At 35.7% G+C, this 19,157-nt stretch overlaps 1 protein-coding gene across 3 annotated transcripts in view; it reads right to left on the reverse strand.

The window, feature by feature from the left end:
- LOC149773538 (phosphatidylinositol-3,5-bisphosphate 3-phosphatase MTMR14-like) overlaps positions 1-19,157 on the reverse strand; it is a 120,046-nt gene that overhangs the window by 23,985 nt on the left and 76,904 nt on the right. For all 3 annotated transcript variants that reach the window (XM_089946408.1, XM_089946407.1, XM_089946406.1), the window contains exon 16: positions 2,682-2,799. In XM_089946408.1, coding sequence (XP_089802534.1) covers positions 2,682-2,799 — 118 coding nt within the window. The remainder of the gene's footprint in view (positions 1-2,681; positions 2,800-19,157) is intronic.

The following is a 19,157-nucleotide window of genomic DNA, read 5'->3' on the forward strand; positions in this document are numbered from 1 at the left end:
CTATGGCATGATGCTCCAGTGCTAGACATCACTATAAACTACCAAACTGCATGAATCATAGCAATTATACTGAAACAAACATCCAAATCACACACACACACACATGCATTTAGTATTTTTTATATGTCCATTGGACATATGATAACACTCTGAACTCTATCTATTGTTCCAACAATTTTTTTATCAACAGAAACATTCTAATTCTTACCATGTACATCTAAATTTTGCTAACTCCTCAAATGTTACAAACACTTTCCACTTCTTAAAGTTCTTTATGCCATTAATTCTTCCACCCATTTACCGTAAACCTGATACAACCTAGCTTATTACAAAGCAGAAAGGATTTTCAGCCTTCAAAAATAACTTTGATGTGGTCATCAGATACATGCTTTACATCAATTCCGCTTACTTTCTTTTACCATGACATTTGATACAGTATAGTCTGCTATCTTTTCCAGCATTGTCAAGTTTCCATTCAATATCTTTAGAAGGTCACATCTACACAGAGCGGACATGACAGTGCTCAGGAAGCAATTCTGCTGGTGACACATTTCTGAAGACAAATATGCAGGGACAGTTTTTCTGATTTTCTGTTTTGTTGGTATTACAAGTTCCCAAGATAGTGGTCCTGGACGATTTTATCATACAAATGGTTCATATAGCCATCAAGAGTTGTTTTTCAGGGACTTCTCAAGGAGTTACAAAGACTTCTGACAGTTTTAAGGAATATGATTTTCCTTATCAAAACTTGTCTTTTCCATGTTATTTTTGTTTATTTTACAGTAAAAACATTTACAAAAAAACAAAGAAATAATAAAACTAATTGTCATGCACTCCATCAAAGGGATGTCACTCCATTTGGGAACTCACCCATGTAAAGTGGTTGATCATCCCAATTTTATCCCAATTAATTAATCAATGAATTTGTTTGTTTGTTCATTTATTAATTAATTCATTCATTTCTGTAAAATAGTTAAATAAAACAAATTCTTAACTTAAAAAGTGGCATGAACTTTGGCAGAAGAAAGAAGTGACTCAGGCTGCTGTAATGAAACAAGTCCACAGCATAATGCTCACCTTTACTAGCATCACAACATCATGCCACAAAAATCTTTTCGACACACTGTGGCATAAATTAATACTTATGAATCACACTCACAGAAGTAATCAAGTAATGCAAAGTACTCAATATCATGCAAAAATCAAAGGACTAACAATACTGATGGCCAGGAGAGGTTTCAAAAATATGGTACAGTAAACACAATTAAAAAAAATCCCTCCAATAACACAAAATTTGCAATAGATGTCTTAGGTCTTTTAATTTCTTTATCCCTTCATATGGAACTAATTAAAAAAATCACAAACTATTTTTTGGAAAGAAAGAATCTATGCAGTTTGCTTTTACAAACAACTTCTACTAAAATGATGCAAGAAGCAGAAGTTACTTTAAGTGAGGTAACCACTGTGACACGAGGCAGCAACTCTTGTAGTAGAGTTTGAGTTACCTCCCCTTAATGAGTTCATTTAACATTTACTAAACCTAAATCTAGAAAAGAACTGTTTTGAGAAATACAACCATTCATAGTAGCATAAGAGTAGACAGCATACCAAAGGAAGGATATAAAAGGATCCATTCATTTGACCTAATTGAATACACTACTCCCTCGATAACTTGTGTCCTTATCAATCCGCGAACCCACTTATAACATGGAGTCAGGTATAGATCCTAATTTTTTTTACTAGAAACTACTCCAAAAACTGAACCCTATTTCTTGAACTTGAAGAAAATCGTGATAACAATTGGTAACAGAAAGTCTGATATATCGCTCATTTTAATGTCAAAAACTGTAGAAAGGACCTGGAAATTTAAATCAACATTAAGAAATTGTAAACTTTTAAACAGCAGTTATAAGTTTTGTTACATTTTCTTTCCAAACAACATTCTTAGTATACTGCAAATAACAATATTCAACTAAATTTTAATTGATGAAAATATCACATCTACTGGAGACAGTAGTTAAATAAATAAAAAACAATTAAATATAAAAAAATTAACAAGTGAAATTTGTATATTAGTTTTACAGTTTAGTTAGGTTTGCTACATCAAATCTATGTCACTAGTTTTGAAAAAATAATCTTGTTTCATGGCATTACAACAAGTAGTCTGCTTCCCTGCTTCGCAGAATTCCAACTTTAAACTCTGATATAACATAATAAGCAGGAAAGCATACTAATCAACAACATAATTTAGTGATATACTACACAAATGTTTTCAATTACATGTGAATGGTTGTTGAAACCAGTTGGAATAATGTTCACAATCTTTCAGATGTTGGGCAACTTGAAATTAACTGTAATTTACACAAAATAATGAACAACTTCTTTAGAAAATGCTCCATATTAACAATTATTCTAAAATGTGATTATAAAATGAGTATTCAGCAATTAAACAGCCAAGTTTACACACACACACATACATACTTTTGTCCTGCAGGGATGGCGTAACTTATTTTTCAAAGGTCCCATGGTAACTTGTGCCCTTGCTTAAAGTGCAGTCTATGTTTTTAGACCCCACTGCATGTGAGTTATTGAGGGAGATGAATACAACAATAACTAAGTGAAGAGCACAGTCGATAATAATTTAAGCAAAATATAAATCTTAAAACATAACAATGAAATACCTGTTACAAAAAACCTCATCTTCTCCATGATTGTTGATAAAAAGAATCGGAGCAGAATCCATACTAGACAGACTGGTGAAACTTCCGTTGCTGACATTGTGTCTAGGGTCAAATGAACCTAAAATTGGAGATTTCATTGCATGAATTAATTTTTATAATATTTTATATTGCACCTGCAACATTTTCAATGTTATGCATCACCAAATGACAGTGAAACACTGATCAAAGTTATTCAAATGTTAATCAAGATCCTCATCTGACAAGTTTCCTCTTAACTTTGGTCTGGCATGGGATGCTGTCAGCTTAAGCCTAAATCACCTCATACCATCCAAAATAAATATATCAGTATTAGCTGGTGACTTTTTGTTACTCTGAAATCAGACATGTTCTGTACAACTCCTGGTTGTGACCATTGAAAATTCCTCAGAAATGCCCCAAATTTCTGCCCTGTCCCTGTTCAAACCAGTGAAATGTCCCACACCTAGACTTGCATGGATATTTAAATATTTTAATTTCACTGTAAGCACATAGCTTCATATACATACCATGTGATATTTATAACGAGGTACATAACTACAGCATCAGGTACATACTGAATACTTTAAGAAAACTGTTTTGCACCAAATTATGCATTCACAGATTCTTTGCAAAAAAAATAACATATGATCCCATACATCAGATGTTTTCCCACTGAGTTGGTCCTTCCAGAAATGAAAGGCATTGATATTTGCCTTAATTTGAAGAAGGCTGAGGAGAAGAGGAAGCTCCCTGACCCCTGTATGCCGCTCTCTGTATCGAATTCTGGCAAAAGGTGAACTCCCTAACCATATGCACTGGTTTAGGCTTCTCCAGAGGAATTCATGTTTTCAGCCATTGAAACAAGAATTGTGAAACCTTGGTAATCTTGTGATCAAGTGCACTGGAAAAAGGGTGCTACTGAGCCAACAGGGTCATTTTTAAAGGGGCCAAACAAAAGAAAAGAATATGGCCAAGTGGGATCAAATCTGCTCCGAGAAACTGCAAAAACTCTCACTGAAATCCAGATCCTGTTGGAATCAGACTCAACTAGTTTGACAATCTGTACAATAGGAACATGAGGAAGGCAGAACAGACAGCGATGGGTGAGAAATTCCATACCCAGGTGGACAAAACGTTAGAATGGATGAAGATCAGACATAACCCAGTTCATGAGAAACCCTCGATCAGTGGTTGGACATCTAGCAGCAGGGAAGTTCTACAGACCCCCTGGCACAGACCAAATTAACCCTTCCGAACAAACAATCTCCGTAGAAACCTCAGATTTCAAAAATAAAGCCTCCTACGAAAAATAATCCGCAAAATTTCACCCCAAGATGCATTTTCAGGCATAAAAAAAAACAACAAAATTTAGGGGGGGGGGTCATCTTCTCCGTGACACAAAAATAATCCTCGACAAAGGAAGTTCTACAGACCAGGTGGCTCAGATAAATTTAACCCTCCTACCAAACATTTATCCGTAGAAGCCTCAGAAAGCAGAAATAACGCCTCCTACGAAAAATAATCCGCAAAATTCCCCCCCAAATTGCATTTTCGGGCATAAAAAAAATGGCAGCTTTTTTGGGGGGGGGATATTGTAAAATTTATTTGCCATAATTGAATTTGGGTCGCGGATGCTAATTTTATTTCACAATAAAACAATATCGTTGAAAATAAGATGAGTAAAAAAATTAGCACAGTTGGAGAGCCTCACTCGGCTAGATTAGCGCGAGAGCAATTAGCGGCGGTAAAGAAGCTTATTCCGACAAAACGATTATTTAAGAAAAAAGTTCGTGAATACGACGACGAGCAACATCATATTGGTGAAGTATCGTCAAAGTGGTTGAGTCCAGTCACCGGAGTTATCGAACAAGTCGCATACGGTAAACAAACGAAAGATAAGGAACTTAGAGATCTTGGGCTTATTCCTATGACGAGAGATATTGAGCAACACTCTAGAATTGTTCCTGGTCAACTTGAGCAAATTCATCAAGGACAAGCACAAGCACGTCAAGAACAAGCACAAGCACGTCAGGATAAAGCACAATCGCGTCAGGATAAAACACAATTAAAAAAAGAAATATTAGTTTTACAAAAACAATTGCAAAAATCGCAAAAAGATAATGAAGAATTAATTCAATCTGGTAGAAGATCTTTATCACCGGATTGGCGACACGAAGAAGAAAAGAAATTTTTATTTGGACAATCTGAAGAGGAATATGAAAAAGAAAAACAAAAAAGAGAAAAAGAAGAACTAGAAGAAGAAGAAAGAGCAGAACTACGACGAATAAGAAATGAAGAAGAAAAAAAAGAACAACAACGAATAATAGCAGAACAAGAACGAGTAGAAAAAGAAAGAGAAGAACAAAAAGAACTAGAAGCAAAATTAGCAAAACCCGATCCTCTCGCGAATATGAAAACTAAATTTTTTACACCAGAAGGTTTTAACGAGGTATCTGGAGAATTAGAAAAAATTGATTCTAGTAATCTTGAAGAACTTGGATATTACGCAAAAAGAAGTTTTTATATTAGTAATAATTATTTAACGGTAGAAGGAAAGAGAAATTATAGTTCTAAGGAAAATTGGTGTAAAGCAATATATCGGATAAAATATAATTTATCTCAGGTTAGAAGTAATGATGAAACATATAAAAAATTTGAAGGTTTTGCATATGAACCGGATCCTCCTACAGTATCAACAGAATTTTCAGAAATTACTAATAAAAATCCCAGAGAATATTTTACAGAAAATGGACTTAACAAACTAAAATATTTAAAACCAATTGATGTTGCCACTAAATATAGCGAAAGAAGTAAATATTTACAACCCAACAAAGTAGATAACTACACCCGCGAACAATGGATACCTGTTGTGTATTTTGCTTCAAAGGATAAGAAAATAGACCCTGATAATCCCGGATTTATACATTTTTATAAACAAGCAAAAAAAATAGGTATAGAAGAAGAAGGAGTAGAAGAAAAAGAAGAATTTTTCTCGCCATCGTCATCACCAAAACCAAAACCAAAACCAGGATCATCAGGAAGCGGATATGGAAGCGGATATACTGTTTGCCCCGACAGTGTTGTCAACGACGTGTCTCGTCTTGAGGTATTAATCGGAGGAAAGCGAGCTGGAAATAACTCTCGTGAGATAATCAATGAAGCTTCAGATATTTGTCAGCGATTATTTCGCGGTGGTGTAATTGATTCCCACATTTATAAAGAACTTGTTGATGAGCTTATCGATTAAAACAACATAATTGAAATAATATGATTATTCACAAAAATCAACGCAGACCAACACTGGTTCGCGTAGTAAACTCTAGATTGCCAGTATATAAATATGTTCACGGCAATGGATTAGGCGATATCGTTGGAAGTCTCGTTACTCGAGTAATACCTAAAATTGGACCAATAGTAAAACAATTAGGATTGAAAGCGATAGGAAAGATTGGTGAGACCGCTGTTTCTGGTATTGGCAATTTAGCTAGTAAAGGATTCAACTTTGTCAAAGATAAAATATTAAATTTAATACGTAAAAAAAGACCGGTCAGATTACCTATCACTAGAGAGATGCCGCCAGAAATTAGCAAAACCATAAATGAAGCAGCAAATAAAAAAATAAATGATCTGGCGCAGGAAGTTGCTAAGACGAATATAGCACATGAAATTGCAAACACAAATCTGGCGCATGAAATTGCAAATACAAATCTTGGAAATACAAGTTTCATTTCAGGGGATGGTCTTCGTTTTAGACGATATCATTAATAATAATGTTTTCACAAATGTCAAATGAAGCGTTTGACATGGACGAGCCAGTAGGTAGAGACACATCAATGCGAGATCTTCAGTATTTCTCGTACGAGGTAGTTGAACCAAATACACCTAACCGCAAGGAAATTCAAGTTCACGATACAACAAGATATTTTCTTCCGTCTGAGGCGTATATCGAGGTTGTTGGGATACTTAATAAAACCGATAATACCAACTATGATGCAGAATTTAACGTTGGATTTGTCAATAACGGTATCATGGCATTATTCAAGAGTGCCACTTACATGATTGATGGAAGAGAGATTGAATCAATCACTGAAAATGTTGATGTAGCAACAACGATTATAGGCCTAGCAAGATACTCGGATGATTTCACCAGATCGGCTGGTCCTAGTATGATGTTTGCTAAGGATAATTCTAATGCACCGATATTCAAACCGTTTGTTGTTAGACGACCGAATAATAACGCCGGCAATGCTGCTGTTGATGTTGAAAATATGATAATTAATCAAACTGAAGATTATAATCTTGGATTTGCCACGCGAAAGAAAATGTTAGTTGGAGCCGAGAATAATTTCTCCTGTGCAATTCCGTTGTCTCACATTTTTGGATTTTGCCGGCATTTCAGGAAAGTTATTTATGGAGCAAAGCATACAATTTCCTTTATTCGAGATGCCGCGGGTAATGATAGAGCCATTTGGCGAGAAGCGGGTGCAGCCGGCGATGTCGGTAAGGTAACATTAACTAAAATTACTTTGTGGATGCCAGCAATAACACCATCAATTCGCGAGGAAGAAAAATTATTATCATTCATGAATCAAGGAGGAAAATCCATCATGTCCTGGCTAACAACAACAACCGACTCCTCCGATGTTAATATGAATGGAATATACACTTGGCGAATTGCGTCACAGCAAGGTGTTTCAGCGCCCAGGCATATCTTCATTGTTCTTCAAAATGCAAATAGATACGATCAAACTCACAGTCACATGATATTTGATCGATTCGAGGCAACAAACGTATCATTAAGAATAAATGGCCAACAAGAACCAACCGAGGAAATAGCTATCAATTTTGCTAATTATTCCACTGCACGCGCGTATCATCGATTATTAACTTATATGGGTCGCGATCAAAATATTGATACCGGATTGCAAATATCACAGTTAGATTTTAATACTCTTTATCCCATCTATTATTTTTCCCTGGAACATCTTGATTTGGTAAAGCAGTCGGTTGTCGATATTCATTTCAAAGCAAGAATAAACACTGGAGGGCCAGCGAGAGCCATCGCGGTTATTCTTAGTGATAGAACAATGATCCTAGAAGGCATCAGTGGTAGAATGAGAGTCATCGACGCGCCCGTAGAAAATATGTGATAAATTCTAAATTTAGATAAAGTGATTATTAATATGCCATACGAACACGTCAGCGTAACACTGACCCCGGGTCAGATAAAAAAACTTCAAGCAGCAACAAAGGCGCGGCGAGGATTGAAATTAATCTTGAAAAATAATCAGATTCACGGTGGACCTAACAAACTATCACTGACACGAGGTCAACACGGACGATTTACCAAAGCCAGATCAGCGAATTCTGGTATTCATGTAACTCTCTCCATTGGCGCAGTGAAAGACATGATCAAGGTAGGTGGATTCCTTCCTTTCCTATTGCCTATATTATCTGCGATCGCAGGACCATTATTAGGATTTGGAGTTAAAAAAATAGCAGAAAAAATTACCGGAGGAAGATACAGTAAAAAAAAATACCATCACGGATCTGGCCTGAGACTAGGACGACCCCCAATATACGGAACCGGCCTAAGATCATCACGCCATCATCGAATTTAGATTTAATCAACGAAGCAAAAAAAAAGAAAATAAAATTTTTCAGAGGAGTATTCATGCGAGATCAATTACCGGACAAACCAAACTCTACCGAGACAGGAATAATAAACCTTGATAAAAATTCCGGTCCTGGTACTCACTGGGTTGCCTACGCGATTAATCCTCGCGAAATCATTTACTTCGACTCATACGGATTAGCGCCACCAAACGAATTTTTCAAATATGTTTCCTCGCTGAAACTTCCAGTTTGGTATTCAACACTTCCAACACAAACATCAACCGATCCGCCAATATGCGGTCCAGAATCAATTAACGTTCTTGATGCAATTTCAAAATCATCCCGCCCTTATCACAAAATTTTATTTGAATATACCGTAGATAAATATCATGGTTGACATTTACGGTAGATCAATCTTTAGAAAGAAAGAAGAAACAGATGAAGAAAAAAAAATCGATACATCAAATTTTGCAACCAAAGGTGATATTAACAATCTTCTATCGTTAGCAGAGATAAATCCTGGTGAAATTGCTGTTTTTCAAAATACCGAAGGTCGATTACAAACTAGCAATGTCAAAGTAACTGATATGATTAGCCGAGATGAATATAACGAACGCATCAAACAATTTACTCAGTTATCAGATTCAGTAACAAAATCTATCGCTGACGTTACTAATATTATCGCAAGTTTACCATCAAAGGCAAATATCGCAGATGTAGAAAAATCTGATAAAGAACTATCAGCGACATTATTGTTAAAGTTGGATAAGGCAGTCTACAATGAAGATCAGGAAAAACTTACAAAGCAACTAACTAAACTAACTAACGATCTTAAAAAACTCGATGAAACCTTAAAACAACTTAGCAAGAAAGTTGATGATAATATAAAGAAAACAACTGATACTTCATTCGTCGCAGATCAACTAACAAAGAAAAAAGTTGATCAGGAATTGCACGATAACCTCATTGATAACGTAGAAAAGATCAACGAAGATATTACTAATATTATCGCTGACGTTTCTGAAATAAAAACAACAATGAATGAAAAAGGCGATAAAGTGTTATACGACGATCTTAGCAAGACAACAAAGAAAATCAACGACGATATTGCAAAAATCAATAAACACATCGAATCGTTACGTGGAAGTGATGATTACGATAATCTTGTTGAAAAAACAAAATCCATCAATGATGATATTGCCAAGATAAACAAAGATATCGAAACTGTGCGTTCACTAACATTCCAAAAAGCTGATAAAACATCACACGACGATCTTAGCGATAAAACAAAGAAAATCAGCGCTGATGTTGAAACGATGCGTGTGTTAATGAATCAGAAGGACGAGAAAACAAAATCTATCAATGATGATATTGATCAAATCAGCAAAGATATTGAAACAGTTCGCGGATTAACACAACAGAAAGTCGATAAATCAGCACACGACGATCTTGGTGAAAAACTAACAAGAACAACCAGGGATGTTACTGGTATTCTCGCAGATATTAACGCGGTTCGTGAACAGAAAGTCGATAAATCATTATATGATGAGAAAACAAAATCCGTCAGTGATGATATTACTAAAGTTAGTAAGGACATTGAATCAGTTCGTGGATTAACACAACAGAAAGTCGATAAATCAGCACACAATGATCTTGGTGAAAAACTAACAAGAACAACCAGGGACGTTAATAACATTCTCGCCGATATTAGCGCAGTTCGTGGATTAGCGATTCAAAAAATTGATAAATCATTGCACGACGAGAAAATAAAATCCATCAGTGATGATATTGAAGCGGTACGTGAATTAGCAAATCAGAAAGTAGATAAATCAGCACACGACGAAAAAACAAAGAAAATAAACGAAGATATTACTAAGATTAGCAGCGACGTTGAAACGGTTCGTGGATTAGCAAATCAAAAAGTCGATAAATCAGCACACGACGATCTTGGTGAAAAACTAACAAGAACAACCAGGGACGTTAATAACATTCTCGCCGATGTTACAAATATAAATACCGCAATACTTCAGAAAGTTGATAAATCAGCACACGACGAGAAAACAAAATCCATCAACGATGATATTAACGCGGTTCGTGATCAGAAAGTCGATAAATCAGCACACGACGATCTTCACAAGAAAATCAACGAAGATAATACTAAGATCATTGAAGATATCAACGCAGTACGCCAAATCGCAATTAAGAAAGTTGATAAAACAATACACGACAATATCCAAAGGAAACAAAAGAAAACTAATGATGATATTATCGCAGATGTTACTAAGATAAATACTGCGATAGAAGAAAAAGTTGATAAAAAAACAATTGATGATATTAATGAGAAAATAAAATCTATCAACGAAGAAATTGCTAAGGTGAATGCAGCAATAAGAGAAAAATTCGATAAATCATCCATTCTAAAAATCACCACAGAATTAAATGATCTTTCTATAAAAATTAACCAAAAAATTGATGAAATATTATACGACAGAGAAATTCTTAACATCAACACAAAACTATCACAGTTGAATATTCCTGAACTGGCGTGTATTGTGTTACCTGATGAAGTAGTAACAAAAAAGATAAATTGCATGATACCGTTTGTAGTTCACATGGATAAGGCAATCTGGACATTTGGTTCTGATGAATATACATTTACTCCGCAAATTAGTGGAATGTATCGAATAAGTGTTAACTCAGATGCTAATTATAAATTTATGATAAAAGAATCAAACGATGATCTCTCTCTTGATTATTATCCTGGATCTTGTATTAATTACATAGAAGCAAATGTCGCTACAAGATTCATATTATCACTACCAAGACATATTTGGGGAAAATTTAATTATACTATAATTTTCGAATATTTATCAAACATAAAAACAATTAATCAACCCCAACAAAATGATCAACCTCAACCAGATGAAATTGAAGAACCCAAGGAAAATGATCAACCTCAACCAGATGAAATTGAAGAACCCAAGGAAAATGTGAAAGTTACAATTCCTTATATCGCAATTGGCTAGATAAATAACTAATAATGACCGCATCAGATTACCGATATAATCTTGCGCGATCATGGCAAGATTCGCTAAAAAAACAAATAGACGAGTATCAGATAAAAATAAATAAATACCAGCGCAGATTGGTTATCATTGATGTTGTTGTTTATACCGCATCAGCTATAATCGCCGGTGCGGGTATTGTTTTATCCGTAGTAACAACGATCGCGCCGATGGTAGCAACGATAATAATTTCATCAACAACAACGATAGCTGGCGTTCTCAATATTATTGCAAGAAAAATATCTTCGTGCACAAGTGAGAAATTATTATCGTACAAAAACAAACTAACTAAGATCAATGACGCGTATTCGAAGTTATCGTCGCTGATTTCCGAAAGTCTCAACGATGGTATTATATCCGATTCGGAATTTTCCTCAATGATAGAAATCTACTTGGAGATTGAACAAATAAATATTAATAATGTCCGAGTTAGTCCAGATAGTGACAAACACAACACCGCCAACAACGACGTTAATATCACTAAGTTCAACGAAACCCGAGTTTAGTATTAATTTTCCAACTCCAATTAGCGTCAAGGAAATAGCATTGATACAACTTCGTGTTTATAATAGCTGGCCTAATATCAGATCAAAATCATTCGGTAAATTATTATCAAACAATTCACTTGTTGTTGCTGATAAGAAACACGCCGATGGAACTCCTAGTTGGTTTGTCGTTAGTATACCAACCGGCAGTTATGAGATTGAACAGATAAATAGCGAGTTCAACACTAGAATATCGAATATTACCGGCGATGCTAATCCAGGAATAAAGATATCAACACACGATCCAACGTTATCGTCGATCATTGAAATATCGTCGCCGTATATGGTAGATATTTACCGTTCATCTATTAGGACAGTATTAGGCTGGCCTGATATTCCGCCGGGTAGAATAACAACACCAGAACCAAAGAAGTCCGACTTTATCAGCAATGAAAAAAACTTCCACGGACTTGACTTGGACTATATTGATCAATATGAGAAAACTAAGGCGAGTCTTGATTTTTCATCAGGATCAGTTTATATGCTAGATTTGTTCGAGGATAGCATTACAATATTATTTGTTAAAATTATCAACGAATACGAAATACAAAAGAAATTGTTAGAACATTATTTCCAAGATTGCGTATTTAACGTACAAACTTCGTGTAACGAAATTATAATTACAACAGAACGGATAAATAAATTAGCTGCTGATATGGAACTTATTAACGAACTAGCAACGGGCTATATACAAAACAGCGCCGTCTTTGGTATGGGTTTTATTATTAACGCGTTTATGCAACGACATAATCTAACCGAGAGGACGTTGCCAAATTATAAGTTTCCCGGCTACAATGTTGATGAGATGAGAAAATTTGTCACTGATACGACTGATAAGTTATTTCCTAAATTGCATGACGCTTGGATTAAGAAGAAATCACAAGCAGAATCAATCTTGATGCATGATAACGATGGAATTGGACAAGGGAGACATATTTCTCCTGGGATAGTTAATATAACCGAAGTTGTTGCTGTTTATCTTCACGCTGATGTTGTAGAAGGTAGCTATAATGTTGATCCAGCAATATCAAAAGCGGAACAGGGTTTTGTATTATACACATTCTCTCCTAACGTCTCTCCTGGTTACTTGATAATAAAGGAACCGGTTAATCCGTTTTACCTACGCTGTCATAATCGATTATTATCAAGAATAAATTTCAAACTAACAAATCAAGATGGAAATTTACTTGATATTCGCGGAGAAACGCTGAGTATTAGTTTGTTGGTGAAATCATGAATCTATATCCCGGAAAAAAACAACGAAAAAAATAAATAAAAACCAGGAGAATTTTTCAAAAATTATTTTTTTGTGAAATTTATACCGTCTTAGGAATCAAGGATTCTCTTGCTTTATTCTCATCAACAAGTTTTTTCAGTTGTCTGACACGAGAACTTGTGATTTTCCTTGATTCATATGCGTCGGATAAAGTCGATCTAGCTTTTTCTACTAGCGTTGATAATTTAACGAAATCTTCGATGTGATCATCGCTGACTGTCGCAAGTGATTGATACATTGCAATTTGAATTTTCTTTATTAATTTATATTCTGACGGCAGGGTATATTTATATTCGAGTCTCCCTAGAATAATTGTTTCGAATTCTGATCTGATTTTATTCACATCAAGGTCCGATGGGAGATCTATCTTTTTTTTCAGATCATCAATTGCCACAATGATGTCGTTTATTATTTCTTCGTCCATTATACTAATTTTGTAGTATTCAATTAATTTTCATCGAATATTATTGGAATATAGGAGAATTTGATCCACTCACCAAGATTGTAGGAAAATGTTCTGTGAATTATTCCCTCAGCTGCTCGCCATATCGATACTGAACTAATTTCATAATACTTCGCAGCAGCATATATCGACACAAATACAATTTCTTCATTTGTTTCTTGATTTACCGACTTAATTGATTTGGCATCTTTAAAATTCTTTCCAGTGTTACCAAATTTTGAATTTTCACTTGGAGTTACCGCGCGAAGATTGGAAAGTTTGTTGTTGAGTTTATTTCCGTCAATGTGATCTATAACCAAATTATCCTTGATGAGTCCATTGAAACACTCGAACACAAATCTGTGAGCGAAGTAATCTGCTCTTCTTCGTCTATTATTTTTGGCGATTGAAATTTTGAGATAACCATTCATATTAATATGACCAACAAGATTTTTTGTCCTGATGTGTCTGATATTTCCATCGGTAGAAGCTTCATAATCATCAATGATGGGATGCGATTTATATTCGCTCATAGGAATCGTTGATTTTGTTTCCATATACAATATTCTCTTTGTTTAAATCGAAATTTGCTTTGAATCGATTAATATAATCTTCTTCGCATTTTATCACTGAGGAGGATCTTTTTTCATAATATCTCCGTAACTCACGATATTTCTTTCCTCCACAAGAGAAACACAATCTTGTCTTTCCTCGAGTTCCAACTTGACAAACTAAACATCGTTGTGGTCCTTTATTGCCTCGTCGAACTTCGTATATATGAGCGCCGCAGTATTCACCTCTGCAGGATTTATCGCATGATTTTGTTGATCCAACTATTATCCACGCACATTGATTCATTATATAATTAGATATTTGTCTAAAATATAATAATGGATCTATTTGATCTTGATGAGGCAGAATATATCATTCCCGAAGTAGATCGTGCAAAGAAAGAATTTTTCGACGATGGAGCGATTCATGTTTGGTCAACGTGGAAAACTAATTTCATTGATGCTACGATGAATCTAGAGCGAGCGAAAAAGATAATCGAACACATAAAATCTGAACACAAAGATGAGCGATTTATATTTGGAATAAAATTTATTGCACAAATGCCGGACGATAATTGGATTATTCGCGACAAACGAGATCCGGTGCGCGGCGGTAAGAAAAATGTTGTTCTTGATAAAAATTCGAAACCGGGATTGTTATTGGGAATTGATGGTCCTTATTATGCTAGAGCTTATCCTTCTAGCGCTGTTGTTTATGGAATTTATCGTCTGAATAACAATCCTGATGCGAAAAATCTGCCAGCGATGAAAGAATCTCCGATGATAAATTGCGTGGCTGAGCGAGTTATCGAGCACATGAGAAATGCTCGTCGCGGATCTGGTCTAACTCAATTGAGATTGGATAAAATTAATTTATGGGCAAGGACGGTTGCTGATGGCGCATCAATCGATGATGTTGCTGCGTTAAGTAAGAAACTTAAATTTCCTATTACGGTTAAAACGTTATCGGGTGAAATATTATATTCGTCGCCGTATAAATCTCGAGGAACTCCAATCGAAATTGTTGATCATAATTCACACGCGTGGTCGCAGTCAGTGATGATATTCCCGAAGGATCGTGTTGTTAAATTCTATCCCGCGGAATTTTCCACGGATGGCGCAAAAGACAATTCTGATGCAATGTTCCGATATATCAAATTATTAGCCGCATCTGATCCAATATCGGTTTGGTTATTCTCAAGTGAAGAAAAATACGATCAGTTTATTTTACCACGCGGAGATATTTACCGTGATGAAATATTACACGAAACAATGAAAAATATCGCGGAGAAATATTCGTCAAATCCAGATCGATTACTGACAAATTGCTTTACTGTTCCGTCTGTTGCTGCTCACGCCGCGAGAGAAAGAAATTCGTGGAAACCTACAAGGAATGAGTTTCTTAATGATATTCAACTTAGCTGTATCGAATATGGCCATGGAGGATTATGGAATACCAAATACAATTTCGAAGATATGATCTCCGTTGACATGAGCGCGTGCTATCCTGGAAGTTTCCTTGGGTATGGTGATTGTGCGGATTACTTTGCTAAATTCGGCCATCCCACCAACGAGATGACGAGAGTGGCAATTAACGGACCATTACCTGATTTTGTTATGACAGGATTCGCTAATGTTATTTCATTCGAACTCACTGAAAATTTACATAGGATTTGCTATATTTGGTTTGGTCGGCATTTATCTCAGCGAAGATGGATTCCTATAGTGCTGTTGAGATATATGTTGGATTCATCGATGTTAATATCGCTGACGATAAGTGAAGCGATTATATCCTACAAGAAACAAACCGAGGTGTGGTTGCCAACGGATTGTGAGAACGCGAAAGATATTGGAAGAAAAATAATTGGTAAATTTACTCAAGGAGGATCAGTTGATCATAAACACAGACACGCTAGGTTATTTATCAATGATGCTGAAATGGATTTTATTATTGCCGATACGGTATCGCGTGGAATATTTTGCAACAGGGAAAATATTATTATTGATGGAACGAAATTAGGTACCGTGATAACTTATCTCGATGGAGAATCAGCGCAGTATACTCATTTAAGATCATCGATGCTCGCTTATGTGAGTATTAATTTGTTGTCAATGATAAATAAATTTGCTGATATCGCGGTGAGGGTTGCAACGGATTCATTTTATATCGATAAGAAATATCAATGCAGATTAGAAAATTTAATCGCCAATGGAGATTGGGGAACCTGGAGAATAAAAAATGAGGATATTCTAGATTATTGTGAAGACGCCGATGTAGAAGATTGTGATAAGTTTCACAAAGACCAGCGCGATGAGGTATCAACGGCCGCATCCGCATTTGATCCGATTTCACGAAATAAATTTGTTTATCTTAATGGTCCTGGCGGCAGTGGTAAAACAACAAGAACAATAAACTTATTTTCAAACTCTGATATGATCGTGTTAACTCCAACACACAGATTAGCGCGAGAAATAAAACAACGTGGCGTTAGTTCTTGTACTTATCACAGCTATTTCAAGTACAGCGGCGGATTGTGGGATCCGGCTCGAATGGGAAACAAATACGTTAATAAGATTATAATATTTGATGAAATTTGCACAGTAAATTTAGTTTTGTTAAAATCATTCCTAAGTTGGCTAGAAGAAAAAAATACCGCAGTAATAATGTGCGGTGATCATGGACAACCGGATCCTATTGATGGTGAATCTCCACATGGATGGCTTAGAAACTTTGTAGATTATTATGAAGAGATTGATGCTGATTATAGATCCAATGATAATTTATTAACTGAGTTTAAAAAAATGATTCGGCTGCAACCTAATAAAATTCAATGTGATGTGATGAGAAAAATAATTGACGAGACTTCGATGGATAATTTTCTAAATTTGTGGCGTCCTGATCATTTGATAGTTGCTAGTAGGAAAATTATTCGCGATGCTATTCAGAAAATATTATTTAAACTTCAATGTGAGAGATTTCCAACGTTGCAGGTTCCGTTATGCTATAGGCCAGCTGATACTAGGAAACAAAATATTAATGTTACTTTGCCGTGCGGAGAAGAAAAAATAATGGTTTTGAACGATATTATTTTCGTCGATATTAATCTTGTCAATGATGCGATAAGCGCAGAAAGATCACCGTGGAAACTCGGATACGCAGCAACAATACACTCGTCACAGGGATTAACAGTAGATGGCCAAGTTTGGATTGTCGATGATAGAATTTCCTGGTCAAATTTAGTTTATCTGGCAGTTTCTCGAGTAAGAAAATTATCTCAGTTGGGTAGGATTAGATTTCACATTAACGACGACGGCGGTAATTGAGTATCATTTGGAATTACTTGTAGTTCTTCTTTGGTAAATCCGCGTTGTGGTGCCGATAAATCTAGAAAATAAATTGCTGGTCTTCCCGATGATCTTGTTACGGCCGATATTTTATGTGTTGTAACACTCCAGTTTGGATCGGTTGCTCTTTTTCTGCCACCTTCAGCTTCTCCCTCTTTATACAAATATCTAACCGTGACGCTACCTAGTACCGGTGAAATAGTAGAATCTCGCTTTAGTGGTATATTTGGTTTTGTAATTGCAGTTGCGGGTTTCATTGATATCGTTCGTGTTACTTCGTTATTTAGCGCATTAATCACGTGAGGTAATCTTGTTACCCAATCGTGAGATCGTTTATCTTGAATAAATTCTCTCGCGTACTGATATCCGAATAATCTTTCCGCTAGTGTTTTGTTGAATCTTTCAACGATAGCTTGATTGCGATGAACACCAACTATACCGCGACGGATTTTAACATTATTCTTTTTCATTAACGCAGTAACCGCGCCAAGAAATTCTCGTCCTGGATCAATCTGGAGAAGATTCGGCCATGTCAATGGAGATCGAGAATAAATTCTCTCAAATGCATTTGCTATTTCCGTTGCTGTTTTATTTGATAGTGGTTCTGCTTCTTTGTATCTGCTAGCAATATCAACAATTGTCAAAACATATTTGTATGTGATTCCATTAACGGTATCGTGAGGAAGAAACATTAAATCAGCTTGATGAACTTCGTTAGGGACGTTCACGGAGAAACTCGCATATGGTATTTTCTTAGGCGGAGGAAGATAAATTTGCCAAATAGCTTGTTTTGATAACCATAACGCAGCGGTGGATTGTTTTACTTTTGCAGCCTTGGCAAGTTTGGCAATTGCTGATTTTCCTTTCCAGAATCCTCGCGGAGAATAATATATTTGCTCCATTATAAATTAACCAGCACCTAGGACTAATTTACCTTTCATCGCTCCTTTTATCAACCAAGTTACCAATTTTTCTTTGAATTTTTTATTAGGAACGGCGTCTATTGCGTGAATTAGCTTCACATCAGCGAGATGTCGTTGTTCTAAATCTCTGCTGCGATATGCGAGATCGTGATAGTAGCACGCGTTATCAATAGCGTTTATTGGTTCTTCGCCAGGATTTGGTTGATCATTATTATTAAGTCTTATATCTAATCTTGTGCCAGGCCCGCAATAATTGTATCCTGGCAAATGTTTTTCTCCGGGATATTTTGCCCAAGGCAATCCTGGTAGATTTTTCATGGAGGCGGTAATATCTCCTCCGGTTCTACTTTTTTTTTTACAAATCTAAACTTAATTGTCTTGCAAACCGCACATTCTCCCTTAATTGCATTCCTGTTGTTGCGTGTAACGACTTCGATTGGATTTAGCGTAGCAGTTCGAGTGCGACACTTAACACAATATGAATCCATAATATTCTAATAACATGAATGTAATTGATTTTTCAGCCACAAAAAAACGCGAGCAAGTAAAGCACACCGAGGCATTACCAAATTCGATTAGAATGATAATCATTGGACCATCTGGTTCTGGAAAAACGCAATTGTTGCTAAATTTGATAATGAGATGGTTAAAATGGGATAAATTATACTTGGTTGCGCCGTCCGTTGATGATCAGC

Source organism: Sinohyriopsis cumingii, unplaced genomic scaffold (genome assembly GCF_028554795.1).
Source record: "Sinohyriopsis cumingii isolate HCF-2022 unplaced genomic scaffold, ASM2855479v2 utg000646l, whole genome shotgun sequence".
In the NCBI taxonomy this organism is placed as follows: Eukaryota; Metazoa; Mollusca; class Bivalvia; order Unionida; family Unionidae; genus Sinohyriopsis; species Sinohyriopsis cumingii.